This window comes from Engraulis encrasicolus, chromosome 9 (genome assembly GCF_034702125.1).
Source record: "Engraulis encrasicolus isolate BLACKSEA-1 chromosome 9, IST_EnEncr_1.0, whole genome shotgun sequence".
NCBI classification, from domain to species: domain Eukaryota; kingdom Metazoa; phylum Chordata; class Actinopteri; order Clupeiformes; family Engraulidae; genus Engraulis; species Engraulis encrasicolus.
The window spans coordinates 595,515-611,848 of record NC_085865.1 but is presented as its reverse complement, the minus strand read 5'-3'; the positions used below and the strand labels follow the sequence as shown (position 1 = coordinate 611,848).

General features: G+C 47.9%; 1 protein-coding gene across 1 annotated transcript in view; it reads left to right on the top strand.

Moving 5' to 3' along the window:
- LOC134456065 (zinc finger CCHC domain-containing protein 2-like) overlaps nt 1-16,334 on the top strand; it is a 114,647-nt gene that overhangs the window by 9,911 nt on the left and 88,402 nt on the right. Inside the window, exons 2-3 of the mRNA XM_063207499.1 lie at nt 754-868; nt 4,462-4,532. Coding sequence (XP_063063569.1) covers nt 754-868; nt 4,462-4,532 — 186 coding nt within the window. The remainder of the gene's footprint in view (nt 1-753; nt 869-4,461; nt 4,533-16,334) is intronic.

Here is a 16,334-nt window from a genome sequence, read left to right as displayed (position 1 = left end):
ATGTGTGTCCAAGAATGTTGTTATCGTTTTTATTAGACTAGTTTCATTACGGTTTCAAGAAACTGTGGGTGATCTGGTGAAGGAAGTCCACACATTCAGAGTTTTGTGGAAATGGCCAGAGTGTTGTAAGTTAGTAAAGCCTGTGAGAGTGTCGGAGTACAGGGTCTGTAGTGTGTAGTGTGTAGTGTAGTGTAGTGTGTAGTGTAGTGTAGTGTGTAGTGTAGTGTAGTGTAGTGTAGTGTAGTGTAGTGTAGTGTGTAGTGTAGTGTACATGGCAGCGCACTAGGTGACACACACACACACACACAGGGCAGCGCATTAGGTGACAGATATACACACACACACACACACACAAGGCAGCGCACTAGGTGACACACACACACACACACACACACACACACACACACACACACACACACACACACACACACACATGCCAGTGGGACAGAGTTATCAACACATTTCGGCGGTGGTATTTCTTGTCAGTGTGGGTGGTCAGGTCACCTATGGTAATGTGGTCACCTGTGGTGGTGGTGGTGGTGGTGGTTGTGTGTGTGTGTGTGTGTGTGTGTGTGTGTGTGTGTGTGTGTGTGTGTGTGTGTGTGTGTGTGTGTGTGTGTGTGTGTGTGTGTGTGTGTGTGTGTGTGTGCGCGTGTGTGTGTTCCCCCTACATCACAAGGCACTACTGGGGTTTCTCTCTGCTCTGACTGATTATTTGTCCTCTCTTGTGTTGTTGCTCTCTCTCCCTCCCAGAACAAGACGCTAAGGTCAGAGTATCTCTCCCCCATCACGGAGGCGGGAGGGAGGGAGACGAGGGGCCAAAGCCACACCTCCTGCCAGTCCCCCTCCAGGAGAGCGCAGAGGGAAGGTGAGCACTGCGGTTGGGGTTGGGGCATACAGGGTTGGGGTTGGGGCATACAGGGTTGGGGCATACAGGGTTGGGGTTGGGGCATACAGGGTTGGGGTTGGGGCATACAGGGTTGGGGCATACAGGGTTGGGGCATACAGGGTTGGGGCATACAGGGTTGGGGCACATAGGGTTGGGGCATACAGGGTTGGGGCATACAGGGTTGGGGCATACAGGGTTGGGGCATACAGGGTTGGGGCATACAGGGTTGGGGCATACAGGGTTGGGGCATACAGGGTTGGGGCATACAGGGTTGGGGTTGGGGCATACAGGGTTGGGGTTGGGGCATACAGGGTTGGGGCATACAGGGTTGGGGTTGGGGCATACAGGGTTGGGGTTGGGGCATACAGGGTTGGGGTTGGGGCATACAGGGTTGGGGCATACAGGGTTGGGGCATACAGGGTTGGGGCATACAGGGTTGGGGTTGGGGCATACAGGGTTGGGGCATACAGGGTTGGGGTTGGGGCATACAGGGTTGGGGCATACAGGGGTGCGGTTTGGATTGGGACTTGGATTGGGACTTGGATTGGGCTTGGGGTCGGGCCAACAGGGTTGGGGCATGTAGGGATGAAGGATATCAGCAGGGCCGGATTAATGCAGAGGGTAGATATGGCTGCAGCCTGTCAGTTGGTAGACATGTTCTCCTTGTTTCTTAGCTTGTAATTACGACACTGTCTATGAAAAATTGTCACACTTAAACCATGTAGCCTAGGGGCCCCAGGCCATCTTAAACCATGCAGCCTAGGGGCCCCAGGCCATCATAAACCATGCAGCCTAGGGGCCCCAGGCCATCATAAACCATGCAGCCTAGGGTAGCCTAGGGGCCCCAGGCCATCATAAACCATGCAGCCTAGGATAGTTTAGGGGCCCCAGGCCATCTTAAACCATGCAGCCTAGGGGCCCCAGGCCATCATAATTCGGCCCTGGATATCAAGTAAGGAGGGATGGATGTCAAACGTGGATGGATGAGTGGATGTAGTGATGTATCCATTGCATTACATTACACTTAGCTGACACCTTATCCAAAGTGACTTAGTTATTTTAAGTTGAAGGTATTGGTTACAGTCCCTGTGTGGGGTTAGGTGCCTCGCTGAAAGGGCGCATCAGCTATGGACTGAGGTAATGAGTGGAAGGGTGGGATTTGAACTCACAACCCTCTGAGCTGAAGCCCATCTCCTTAGCCATTTGGCCACGGCTGTAGATCTTGTGAATTTCCAGTAATGGACATCTTTGGCTGCAAACGTGCTTTTGGTCAGACCAGTAAAATAGTAGTTTATTACTTTGTAAATATTCATGAAAAAAAATCCAATTTTGGAATGGGCAGCATCATTGTTATGCCTACTCTGGCCACAATCCTACATACTACATACAAAAGCTTTGCTTTTGCAATAGGTAACATGATGCAGCTAAGCTAACGATTTAATTTTAGTCCACTGAAAAACAAAATATGACTCCGGTGTCATTGAAACTGGATGTCCCAGCTGTTAAAACGTGTAAGTTACTGGTGTAGCCCATGTCCAGGTGTAGCCCATGTAAGTTACAGGTGTAGCCCATGTCCAGGTGTAGCCCATGTCCAGGTGTAGCCCATGTAAGTTACAGGTGTAGCCCATGTCCAGGTGTAGCCCATGTCCAGGTGTAGCCCATGTAAGTTCCAGGTGTAGCCCATGTCCAGGTGTAGCCCATGTCCAGGTGTAGCCCATGTCCAGGTGTAGCCCATGTAAGTTACAGGTGTAGCCCATGTCCAGGTGTAGCCCATGTCCAGGTGTAGCCCATGTAAGTTACTGGTGTAGCCAATGTCCAGGTGTAGCCCATGTCCAGGTGTAGCCCATGTAAGTTCCAGGTGTAGCCCATGTCCAGGTGTAGCCCATATCCTGGTGTAGCCCATGTCCAGGTGTAGCCCATGTCCAGGTGTAGCCCATGTCCAGGTGTAGCCCATGTCCAGGTGTAGCCCATGTAAGTTCCAGGTGTAGCCCATGTCCAGGTGTAGCCCATGTCCAGGTGTAGCCCATGTCCAGGTGTAGCCCATGTCCAGGTGTAGCCCATGTCCAGGTGTAGCCCATGTAAGTTACTGGTGTAGCCCATGTCCAGGTGTAGCCCATGTAAGTTCCAGGTGTAGCCCATGTCCAGGTGTAGCCCATGTCCAGGTGTAGCCCATGTCCAGGTGTAGCCCATGTAAGTTACTGGTGTAGCCAATGTCCAGGTGTAGCCCATGTCCAGGTGTAGCCCATGTAAGTTACAGGTGTAGCCCATGTAAGTTACTGGTGTAGCCAATGTCCAGGTGTAGCCCATGTCCAGGTGTAGCCCATGTAAGTTACAGGTGTAGCCCATGTAAGTTACTGGTGTAGCCAATGTCCAGGTGTAGCCCATGTCCAGGTGTAGCCCACCCTTTTCATCTCAGAGCAGTGACCACCTCCTGGAGTTTCTGATCAAGTATTTTGCAACCGGTGCTGTATGTACTTAACAAGCCTTTCTCCACTTCCTGCATGTGCATGGCATTGTGTTGCAAGCAGTGTTGCCAGATTAGCAGGTTTCCCACCCAATTGGGCTGCTTAGGATGACCGTCTGCTGGTAAACGGGGCATTCGCACAGGTTTTTCCTGCAGATGTATGGTCATAAATATTAATAGAACTTAGTTCAAATCAAAGTTCAAATTTAGTACTTCCAGATGGGTCTTGTGCATAAAAAAAAAAAAAAAAAATCATCCGTCTCATCTGGCAGCCCTGGTTGCAAGACCTCGCTCTGCACTGCCACAAGATAGGCCATATCATACTCATGAACGGCGTGACGTTTTCCATATGCGTTACGCCCATTTGTGGGGGAAAACAACCCATGCAAGTCAATTTGTGATGTTGGGGTTTAATAAACGAAAGATACGGACCTGTAGACTAGCGCTGTTCACGCGCAACATGCTGAAAACGTGTTGTGTTGTCGGTTGTTCAAATAATATAGCCAAACAGCCGTGGCTGAAGCATGGAATGTGTTCATTTAGGCTAGCCGATGTACAGTAAGTCAATGAGACATTCGATTTGTTTTCACTCATAAAGGGAAGTAGGCTAACGCAAATTTAAGAGCTAAGTACCCGGATGGTAGTAATTATTAGTAGTGATTAGGTCAAACAGTGGGTGCGTTCCAATATGCAACCTTGCGTCCTCCACTTGTGCTTGTGGCCTCTCCCCGCCTCCTGGCCCCTCCTCTGTGGAGAAAACAATGAAGTTTCCCAGCTGTCAGCCTAGCCACAACAGCTTTTGGGGGACTGTTTTTCATTCTCCATCTCAATTGCAAATGAGAAAACGACTTTACAATTGAGCTTTTTTTTAAGATATTGAAATATAATGCTGTTGTCAGTGATGTCATCATGACATATAACTTCCTGGTACGAGGCCACAAGCACAAGTGGAGGAAGCAAGGTCGCATATCGGAACGTACCCAGGCCCCAGAATGTGAGCGTATCAATATCAATTCTCGCGTCCAATATCAGCTCTGACCTCCAATATCAATTCTCGCCTCCAATATCAACTCTCTCCTCTCTCCTGTGTCTGTTTCTATCTCCTCAGCTGTTCACATAGAGAAGATCGTGTTGAAAAGCATCTCGCGAACGAAGACCGACCGGGAATACAGCTTTGAGGTAAGCAGCCGTCTCTAAGTGGCACACGTGATCAGTGATGGCGGAAAGCAGGATCCTGAAGCTACTGTATAATTCAAATGAATATAGGCCTTTTGGAATATCCAGTAGGCACTGCATTGTATTGGCCTTTTGGAATATCCAGTAGGCACTGCATTGTATTGGCCTTTTGGAATATCCAGTAGGCACTGCATTGTATTGGCCTTTTGGAATATCCAGTAGGCACTGCATTGTATTGGCCTTTTGGAATATCCAGTAGGCACTGCATTGTATTGGCCTTTTGGAATATCCAGTAGGCACTGCATTGTATTGGCCTTTTGGAATATCCAGTAGGCACTGCATTGTATTAGGGTTGCACGGTATACCGGTATAAAAAAGTACCGCGGTACTAAGGCATTTAAAACGGTACTATACTGCGTTTGAAAAGTACCGGTATGCAACAATGTGGCAAACGGCAACATCTGCTGCTTATAAACACTCCAAACTGAATAGCGGTTAGCGTTAGTGATTGCTTAGCACTTTTATTTGTAACTTTAACTTACAGTTGGAATAGTATTATGCTGTACTGTATGCAGAATTTGCATAAGTGACGTTATTTTTGATTACTTTGTGAATCCATCCTGTAAAATTGCCTCTCTGGCTGTAGCAAGTTAGCTAAACATGCTAGGTTACGACACAGAGAAGAGGTGGCTTTGCTGCTGCAAGTGAGTGAGTGAGTGAGTGAGTGAGTGAGTGAGTGAGTGAGTGAGTGAGTGAGTGAGTGAGTGAGTGAGTGAGTGAGTGAGTGAGTGAGTGAGAGGCGCTTCTGATTGGATCAGCGCGAGTTTCTTATTAACCCCTGAAGTGCTGGGGAACAGCAAGTAGTGGCTGTAATATTCAGTTGGGGTTTTAGTTCAAATCTACCAGCAGTGAAAACAAGCAAATGTGCGAGAAATAATTCCCTGCACATTCACTAACAGTCCATATCACATTTGAATTAAAAGTAACTTACTATGATGTGATGTGTGTTATCCAAATAAATATCCACATGTTCTTGTATTTTGCGTCATTTTAACAAAATGATTTGGATGGGATTATTAAAAAAATGCTGCTGTTTCAGTGCAGAGTAGACTATTATGACAGGGAGAGCTGGAAAAATATTGCATTACAGGACATAGAAACGTTGCAATTTTTGTTATTATTATTTATTTATTTTAGTACCGAAAAGTACCGAAATACATGTTGATACTGGTACCGGTACCAAAATATTGGTATCGTGACAACACTACATTGTATTGGCCTTTTGGAATATCCAGTAGGCACTGCATTGTAGCTTTGTAGCCTCTGAGCACAGCTTGCCCATCATTGCAAGTCATAAGTTACATCGATTAATCCAATCAGAAATCGAATAATACAGTAACTGCACTGCACTGCAAGGATTTAAAACCACTGATGCCATATTATATAAAACTCTGTAAACCACTGATGCCATATTATATAAAACTCTGTAATGCACAATGGGCTATGTGTGTGTGCATGTGCGTGTGCGTGTGTGCGTGTGCGTGTGTGTGTGTGTGTGTGTGTAGCCAATTGCAGCCCTGCTGGCTGGAGTTATCTTACACCCTTTGGGGATTCACTGTGCAGTGTTGGCACTCAATAACGCGGTGATGATGATGATGATGATGACCTAATAGGTCTTGTTTAGATGCCTCCATTTTGTAAGCAAGCTTCTATTGATGTGCTCTCAGCTTGTTGCATAGCTGTTGTTCACACCAATGCATTTGTTCTGAAAACGAGTCTGAGACCAACGGGGAATATAGTTAAGCCACGCTGCTTGTTTGCTTGCTCTGTGCTGTCAGCATGCTCCGTACAGACGTCTCATTAAATATGGAGTTGAGTGTCCACGCTGGCTGCCCGCAGTTGCATCAGTGAGTAGCCCAACACACACACACACACACACACACACACACACACACACACACACACACACACACACACACACACACACTATACGCACATACACACACACACACACACGCACCCAAGACCAGTGGGGCAGGTTACAACTTCAGACGGGCCGAAGTTGACCGCTATCATTACAAGCAGTGTGGCTGTTAGCTGGATATCTAGTGTGTGTGTGTGTGTGTGTGTGTGTGTGTGTGTGTGTGTGTGTGTGTGTGTGTGTGTGTGTGTGTGTGCTGTTACCTAGCTCTCTGTGTGTGTGTGTGTGTGTGTGTGTGTGTGTGTGTGTGTGTGTGTGTGTGTGTGTGTGTGTGTGTAATGTGCCAGTATCACTCCAAGCGGTGCAGCTGTTATCAGCTGATCTGGCCTAAGGTTGTGCAGCTCTGACAGCCTCAGTCTCCTGGAGCAGCTCCCTCTGTAGTAGGGCTCGACCCATACAAGTTTTTTGATGGCCGATGCGATACCAATTTTGTTTTCCATCCCCCTTGGCCAATACCCAATTTCCGATACCCGACATTTGGGGCCGATATGGGTTAAAAAAAAAGGTTAAAAAATGACAAATATTCCAGGTCTCAAGTTAAAAATAAACTTTCCTTTAACATCAAACTGAGGTAGAACTTGTAACATTTAAACACCCACTCTAACAGTCAAGTAATGTCTAACAATCAAGTAATAAAATAATAAAATGTCTTGGTGCTTTTTAAAAAAACACAGAATGACATAAAATAATAAATATTGCGTATCGGCCAAAACCACACGCGTATCGGCCGATACGATACACTTTTAAAAAATGAAAATATCGGCCCGATACCCATACCGATACCGATTATATATATCGGTCTATCCTTACTCTGTAGCGCCTGGCTGGAGTGGTCTAGAGCTCTGTAGGTTAGGTCTGGAGTCTAGAGCTCTGTAGGTTAGGGCTGGAGTCTAGAGCTCTGCTCTGTAGGTTAGGGCTGGAGTCTAGGGCTCTGTAGGTTAGGGCTGGAGTCTAGGGCTCTGTAGGTTAGGGCTGGAGTCTAGGGCTCTGTAGGTTAGGGCTGGAGTCTAGGGCTCTGTAGGTTAGGAGTGGAGTCTAGGGCTCTGTAGGTTAGGGCTGGAGTCTAGAGCTCTGCTCTGTAGGTTAGGGCTGGAGTCTAGAGCTCTGCTCTGTAGGTTAGGGCTGGAGTCTACAGCTCTGTAGGTTAGGGCTGGAGTCTAGAGCTCTGTAGGTTAGGGCTGGAGTCTAGGGCTCTGTAGGAGTCTAGAGCTCTGTAGGTTAGGGCTGGAGTCTAGAGCTCTGTAGGTTAGGGCTGGAGTCTAGGGCTCTGCTCTGTAGGTTAGGGCTGGAGTCTAGAGCTCTGTAGGTTAGGGCTGGAGTGGAGTCTAGAGCTCTGTAGGTTAGGGCTGGAGTCTAGAGCTCTGCTCTGTAGGTTAGGGCTGGAGTCTAGAGCTCTGTAGGTTAGGGCTGGAGTCTAGAGCTCTGTAGGTTAGGGCTGGAGTCTAGAGCTCTGTAGGTTAGGGCTGGAGTCTACAGCTCTGTAGGTTAGGGCTGGAGTCTAGGGCTCTGTAGGTTAGGGCTGGAGTCTAGGGCTCTGTAGGTTAGGAGTGGAGTCTAGGGCTCTGTAGGTTAGGGCTGGAGTCTAGGGCTCTGTAGGTTAGGGCTGGAGTCTACTCTAGAGCATTGTAGGCTATGGCTGTGGAGGTTAGGGCTGATTCCTGATGGGTAGAGCTAAGTGATAAACCAAAATTGGGATCATCATATATTCATTTTAGATTATGTAGAAAAATTAACAAAGATGTCAGCTGCAGTAGTTGTAGTAAATAAATTATTCTGTTTACACAAGGCAAGCACTGCCCATAGTGCTGTACGAGGTCTTCTCGCGTTTCGCTCTGTCTGCTGTCTGTTACTTTGATGATGAGCGGAAGTTAGTCCCACTGTAGAGAAAGGGTAAAGGTTTAAGATCACACTACCAAGTAGATGACTGAGAGGGCGGTCTGCGTTCTTCTAAATCAGTAAGGGGGGGGGGTTCTGCTGGTCAGAGTAGAAGAGGGAAATAGAGGGTGGGGGGGGTTCTGCTGGTCAGAGTAGAAGAGGGGGATAGAGGGGGGGGGGGGGGTAGAGGGGGGGGGGGGAATAGAGTAGAAGAGGGGAATAGAGGGGGGGGTCAGAGTAGAAGAGGGGGATAGAGGGGGGGGGGGGGAATAGAGGACGTGATTTTTGTGCATAGTGCTACTAGATTGCTATCTTGTATTTCGTGTCAGCTGCATCTTGTATGAATTTTGCCATACAGTACAATTAATTGTTATATTACATTTCATTTCTTTGTTTGATTGATTTCAAGACCAAATCTGTCTTGGGTGTAGTGTCTCTATTGTCTTGCAGTAGTATGTCTTGATTACCATACTTTGCTTAGAGCTCTCCTCCATTATCGTTGCATATTGCCTCATCAGATGGGTCCTACAGTAATATTGCACGATCAACCAGAGATGAGATGAGATCAGAGCACATTGGGCCATCGTGTACACTGGGGAAGAGGCGCGGGGTTTCCCTGGGGAAGGCTGGATCCAGCAGGGGCGTGTGAGCTTGGCTAGAGGCAGGGTTTGTTTACAAACGGGAAGCCCATGTATACTGTGTTGAGCGTAGCTTAGCGTTGCTTAGCTTAGCTGGCTAACTGGCTGGCTGACAGAATAACTTCCTGTATAGCAGGGGTGGGGAACCTTTTTCATTCGAGGGGCCACTTCAAATTCCTACAAGGGTCATAAAAGTCCTCCGAGGGCCGTACTATGAACACAAATCAGGATTTCCCCATGCAATTTAGGCCTATATTGAAGGTAGACTCCTTTTAAAACAGTCCCCACCTTCTCTAGGTCCCCTGAATATAACTTAATTGCACTGGAAATGTAATTTCTAAGATTCATCATATGTCATATTTCATGTGAAGTTGCATAACATTAAAATGATATCAGGGCTGGATAAAACGGCCTCAAGGGCTGCAAGCGGCCCTCGAGACATAGGTTCCCCACCCCTGGCCCTCGAGACCAGAGGTCGCGTTAACCGACAAATGTCCGTCATTGACGGATTTTTTTGAAGGATGACGGAAAATTATGAAGTCTGTCCGTCATTTTGACGGATCAATATTCAGGGTGATGATAAATAAATCACAAGTTTAAGTAGACCTACGCCTCTATCGAGTAGAGCAAATATGCATTTCAATTAGGTATAGGCCTAGTTATCAGCGCAGATAATTTCATGCTATTATCGTTTGCCTTTCTCCCTCTCTCCCTGCTTGTCATACCATGCGCCGCAGCTGGGCTGTGCGGCTGGCTGCAGCAGGGCGCGCGCTGCGCTTGCTCAAAATAATGAATTAAAATAACTAAGACGTTGCCACCATAGCCTACACGTGTGACTTCGACTTTAAGATTCAGAACTATGTGTAGACCTAGGCCTACTACATTTACCGACTATCTGATTTTCTGCCAATGACGAAGTTGTCCCTCTATCGCCCTTCATAGAAACATTGTTTCATAACTCCTCGCTTGAAACATAGGCTAAACAAATATACGAATAGCATTTGCTAGCCAGAACCTTCACTCAAAGGCAACGCAGGTCTAAAACGGCTTCAGGACATTAACTAATAAAAACGACGGATATTCAAGAGCCTAAATATTACCAGGCAACAACTTGGCAAACGTTGCCAGAAACGGCTAACCTTCTCTCATTTCGATAGCTGGTTCACCCATTATAGGCGATATATTTTTTTATTCAGACAACTTTACCGCGCATACCAGCGCCAACATATAAGCCGATGGGGCTACGTATAGAGAGGCTTCCTTTACCGTCGCTGATATTTTTCAACAAAGTTTTGCGAAATCTGGTCTTCCTATTGTAGGCTTCAGTGCCTTTGTCGACTGCCTGGGCTAAACCTTTCTGCTTCAAGACGGCTTTCCTTTCCATCTTGCATGTGAAGCCCAACGCGAATATTATTTAACACTGCGCATTTGTGTTACAATCGGTGCAACAGAGCACGCGTCTTTTAAAAAAGTGCTTGTGGTGACCATAGCGCTGAACACTGAATCAGACGCGCGTCATGAGAGATATCTGCAGCTTTTTAAACAGTGAAATGAGGGGGGCAGAGAGAGAAAGTGGAAAGCAAAATTGACTCCATCTTCAAAGTTGGAGAATGAATTTCGAGTGAAAGGGGGGTGTATTCACAGCGGTTTACTTTCAATTGGCCGCAATTGCGCATGTGTTGTTCCCGGTGCGGGGTCGCGACCCCCCACATTGAGAAAGGAGATGGAGAATTAAAAAAAATAGGCGGTGACGGATTTTTTTCGACCCTGTCCGTCAAAATGACGGACTGTGAAAAAGTCTAGCGCAACCTCTGCTCGAGACAGGTTCCCCACCCCTGGCCCTCGAGACATAGGTTCCCCACCCCTGGCCCTCGAGACATAGGTTCCCCACCCCTGGCCCTCGAGACATAGGTTCCCCACCCCTGGCCCTCGAGACATAGGTTCCCCACCCCTGGCCCTCGAGACATAGGTTCCCCACCCCTGGCCCTCGAGACATAGGTTCCCCACCCCTGGCCCTCGAGACATAGGTTCCCCACCCCTGGCCCTCGAGACATAGGTTCCCCACCCCTGGCCCTCGAGACATAGGTTCCCCACCCCTGGCCCTCAAGACATAGGTTCCCCACCCCTGGCCCTCGAGACATAGGTTCCCCAGCCCTGCTCTATAGGAAGGGTAAACACACGCACACATACTTACAAACACACTATATGTCTGCACATCAACAGTCAGGTTATGAACGTACACACGCGCACACAGACACCATGACCACATGCAAATTAGTGGATACGATCAGAGTTTTAGAGGTTCCGTGCAGAATCACAGGGTTTCAAGATGACGTCACACGGTGTGTGTTTACACACACACACACACACACACACACACACACACACACACACACACACATGCGCATCCACACACTCGGGGTGTAATTTGTGGTGTGGTTAGAGGCTGTTAGCAACTCTTGAATGGGCCGCACGGGGTCCGCCCTGCTCTCATCTGCAGGATGTGTGAACCGTCAAGCCAGGGGTGCATTTCTCAAAACCATACATTAGCTACTTTGTTGTTTGCAATGCAATTTCCTATCGGCAACTACCCAAGTTGCTAACTGGCTAACTTCTACGCTTTTGAGAAATGCACCCCTGACCAAGATTTCCTTCCTCTAATTCCATCATCGTCTCCCCCGCCCTCTCGCCCCTCACAGGAGATTTGTGATCAGATTTATTTTTCCTAATTCAGTTTTTCTTTATACGCACCCAGAGGCTTTAGTAGAGTGGAGCTCACTTCACCTCTCTAAACTTCTACCAAACGTTGACACAAAGTCACTAGTGTTGTTTTATTTTGTCTCTCTCTCTCTGTCTCTCTCTGTCTCTCTCTCTCTCTCTCACTCTCTCTCTCTCTCTCTCTCTCTCTCTCTCTCTCTCTCTCTTACTCTCACCTTCTCGCTCTCTTACTCTCGCTCTCGCTCTCTCTCTCTCTCTCTCTCTCTCTCTCTCTCTCTCTCTCTCTCTCTCTCGCTATCTCGTCCTCTCTCTCTCTTTTCTCTCTCTCTCTCTCTCTCTCTCTCTCTCTCTCTCTCTCTCTCTCTCTCTCTCTCTCTCTCTCTCTCTCTCTCTCTCTCTCTCTCTCTCTCTCTCAATCTCAATCTCCACTTCTGTTAAATGGTAATGGTATAGTGGCGGGTGACTGAAATGGGTACCACATGGTTGCTGGGTTATTTTGGAGCAGAGGGGAGATGCCCTGTAGTAGCCTGTAGTGCTGTCAGCAGGTTACTGCTCATCAGGCTATACTGCTGCTGCTGCTGCTGCTCTGTGCTACAGGAAGAAAATGACAAAACAATGGAAGAGAAGGCTAAAGGAAAGACGGTCATAGTTGAAAGTATTTTAATGTACTACTACACTATAATGGGGATTTCTTTAACCCACTTCCCTACAACACACGCACACGCACACGCACACGCACACACATACACACACACACACACACACACACACACACACACACACACACACACACACACACACACACACACACACAAACAAAATTATGCTGAGTCACTCTCTGGTCCCCTCCACTAACACCAGGCTTCCTACCCATCATGCCTCGGGGTTCCTATCCCATCATGCACCAGGGTTCCTTCCTACCCAGCAGCCTCTGACTGGTTTGACCTGTATGCAAGCGGGACTCACTAGTTTGACGCCGTGTCGGCCGGGAGGCAGTGCTTTATTTGAGGGGGAGCAAGGCGGAGCTAGCTCCGGAAGCTCTGTGCGCTCCCCCACCTGGATCTTGACAAACGATATGTTTTTTTAAATAATAGTAATAATTATTATTAAATACATAAATTAAAGTTTGTTTCGTGTTGATGTCTGGTTTTAATATATGTCTTTGTGATTCATGTGAGTCATGTCTGGCTGTCAAAGACGCAATCCGAAATTGAAAGAGTGCGCCCAGTTTAATACAAGCGGCACAACTTGTCAGATCATTTCAACGTCTGTCAGTGATATCGTGACCCTATTTGTGATACGAACTCTGTGTTCAAATGCGTTCTGAGTTCTGAAGACTGAGGACTGAATAGGCTTCTGAGCGCACGCGTTTATTGGCTTTTAAAATTGAGTTCCTGTTTGCTCAAATCCCGCCCATTTGCACAACCCAAATACCACCTATCCGGGCCGACACGGCGTCAAACTAGTGAGTTCCGTATGCAAGCGGCTAAATCCGGATACAGCCCCCCTCCCTCTCCCCCTCCCTCACTCCCTCTCCCCCTCTCCCCCTCCCTCTCTCCCACTCCCTCTCCCCCTCTCCCCCTCCCTCACTCCCACTCCCTCTCCCCCTCTCCCCCCCTCGAGCAGCTAAATTCAGCCCTCTGAGTCAACGAGTCATTTCCAACCCTTAGCTCTGTTCCCCTCTCCAGCCCTTAGCTCTGTTCCCCTCTCCCAAGTCCCTTAGCTCTGTTCCCCTCTCCCAAGTCCCTTAGCTCTGTTCCCCTCTCCCAAGTCCCTTAGCTCTGTTCCCCTCTCCCGTGTCGCTTCAGGTCTTAGCTCTGTTCCCCTCTCCCGTGTCATTTCAGGTCTACTCTCTCGTACTCTCCTATGTGTACAGTAGCTGCCTGAGCCCTCTTTGATAGTGGCTGACTGCATCTCCTTCAACCCTAAAACTTTTTAATGGTACAATTACATAGTACCTGTACCTGCTGGTGTCCCGTGTTTCATAGTAACGCACTTGTTGTTGCTGTTGTGAAACTTCTCTTTAGCAGCTGAATTTAGCTCTCTGACACAAGAGGTCATTGTCAGGCCTTTGAGCCCTCTGATGACGTGGAACGCTTTAAAGAGTAGGATAAAGCCCGACATCCAAAAACCTCCTGTCCAGTGTTGCGTCTGATGAAGGGTTTTCACCTGAAACGTTACGTAAGATACGGAAAAAAAGTGTGAGCAGAGTGATCCTGTTTGAAGCATAACTTACTTTAAAATATATATATATTTAAATATCATGTAATAAATGAATTCCTCTCCTCAGAGGACATTGGTAACACGTGAGTGCCAATTTCTGTGGTAAATATGTCAGATTGTCCTACTGCAGTGGTTCTCAAACTTTTCCCATCATTCCCCCCTTCGGAGGGTCTGGATGCTTCCGAGCCCCCCCGCCCCCCAAGCAACAGCAGTACTCGCGCAGACTGATTTTACGATCGCTGCGCGGTGCAGAATCAAAGGAAAAGTGACTGGTGATATAAAACAAAGAGGGAAGGGGAATGCAGATGTGTGTTCATTTCCTATATGACAATTAATAATATAATGTTTATAATTGTGTATATAATGCTTAAAAACTTATTGGCTTATTGGCGAGACAGAAAATCCTTTCCTTGGGGGGGACCCCAAAAATCAGATGTCACACGCCCCCCCTGTCATGCCTCCGCGCCCCCCCCCAGGGGGGCTTACGCCCCACTTTGAGAAACACTGTCCTACTGCATGTAACTGTTTGAGTCTTGATTTTAATGCAACGTGTAGATGAGTATTTGTTGCTGCCAGACCCGCTGGCGGCTTTGGCTTGGCCCAGGACAAAATCATCTGAAAGGCCCCGGCCCCCGCTCTATATAGTGCTCTGAGGGCCCAATTCTGGGCCCCCTCTCTCCCGGGCCCCGCTCTATATACTGCTCTGAGGGCCCAATTCTGGGCCCCCTCTCTCCCGGGCCCCGCTCTATATACTGCTCTGAGGGCCCAATTCTGGGCCCCCTCTCTCCCGGGCCCCGCTCTATATACTGCTCTGAGGGCCCAATTCTGGGCCCCCTCTCTCCACGAGCCCTTGACCGCTGTCCTGTTTGTCTCCCCCCCCCCACCCCCGCTGTGGGCTTCCCCCGTAGCTGTGGTTAGACTTCCCCAGTAGCTGCTAACTCCAGTCCCCTGAGACCAAGGGCTCATTTCTAGCTGCTGTGAGCTGCCATGCTACCCTCTGATGACATGTAACACTGCAAGTCATCTAGCCAGCGCTTCATATTAGCACCTGCCTTTGGTGTCACGTCACGTGCCACTTTGGCAAGTTGCTAAGTAGGATATGTTATTTCTGACAACCGGAGTTGTGTCTAGTTTTGTCGGATTATAAATGAGGGAGGAAGCTATGTACTGTATCATGGTACTACGAGGAAGCACACACACTTTTTTTCGTATTCTCTGTGTAGATAAACGCGTGGGCCTTGTAGGAGCAGGTCTTGGGTGCACGGCCTGTATATCTTGGGTGCACGGCCCGTCTATCTTGGGATGCACGACCCGTCTATCTTGGGTGCACGGCCCGTATATCTTGGGATGCACGACCCGTCTATCTTGGATGCAAGGCCCGTCTATCTTGGATGCACGGCCCGTCTATCTTGGGATGCACGGCCCGTCTATCTTGGATGCACGGCCTGTATATCTTGGGTGCACGGCCCGTATATCTTGGATGCAAGGCCCGTCTATCTTGGATGCACGGCCCGTATATCTTGGGATTTATTTACAAGCAAGAGACGGATCACATTACACTTGGCAGGTGATTTAATCCGATTTGAGGTGTCAGAAAGAGGGAAATGCCCATATGTACTGATACATTATGTGTAATGTTACATTGCTAAAAATTGCACAGCTAAAAATGTCAATTTCTGGAAATTCAAAATGGCGGACCATGGAGAAGATCCCCTTTTTGTGTATGAAAAGTGCAATTTTCCCAGTCATAATAAATACCGGTACTTAGAATTTGCACACATTTTTGCATTTATATATATGTGCATTTGCAGATGAAGTCAACATTTTCTCCTCAAAAGGCAGCAATATATACTGTGACACAATACGACCGATCACCCCCTCCACTGTCTTTATCTTTTCATCGTGACCCCCCTTTCTATGATTCTCTCTCTCTCTCTCTCTCTCTCTCTCTCTCTCTCTCTCTCTCTCTCTCTCTCTCTCCAGTCTCCAGTCTCCAGTCTGGGTTATCGCTGTGCTGTGCTGCTCTCATGTCCTTTGCTCTCTCACAGGGCAACGCACACACACACACACACACACACACACACACACACACCAGAGTAGCAATACTTAGGGGGGCCCTATGAAATCCGTTTTAATTTTTGTCAAATTCCGTTTTATTTTTTCTCAAATTCCGTTTTTTCTGATTTATTTTTTGCCATATCGGATTTTTTACATTTTTGCGCTTATTTTCACCTCTCTTTTCAACGGTCACATCTGTTGTAACAAACTCCAAACTCGTGCCTCGCATCGGATGATTTCATTGTAAATTGTAGTGGCGAGCCAGCCGTCGAGCCAGCCGTTCCTGTGTCACAGCGCATGTGTCTTGGTAAC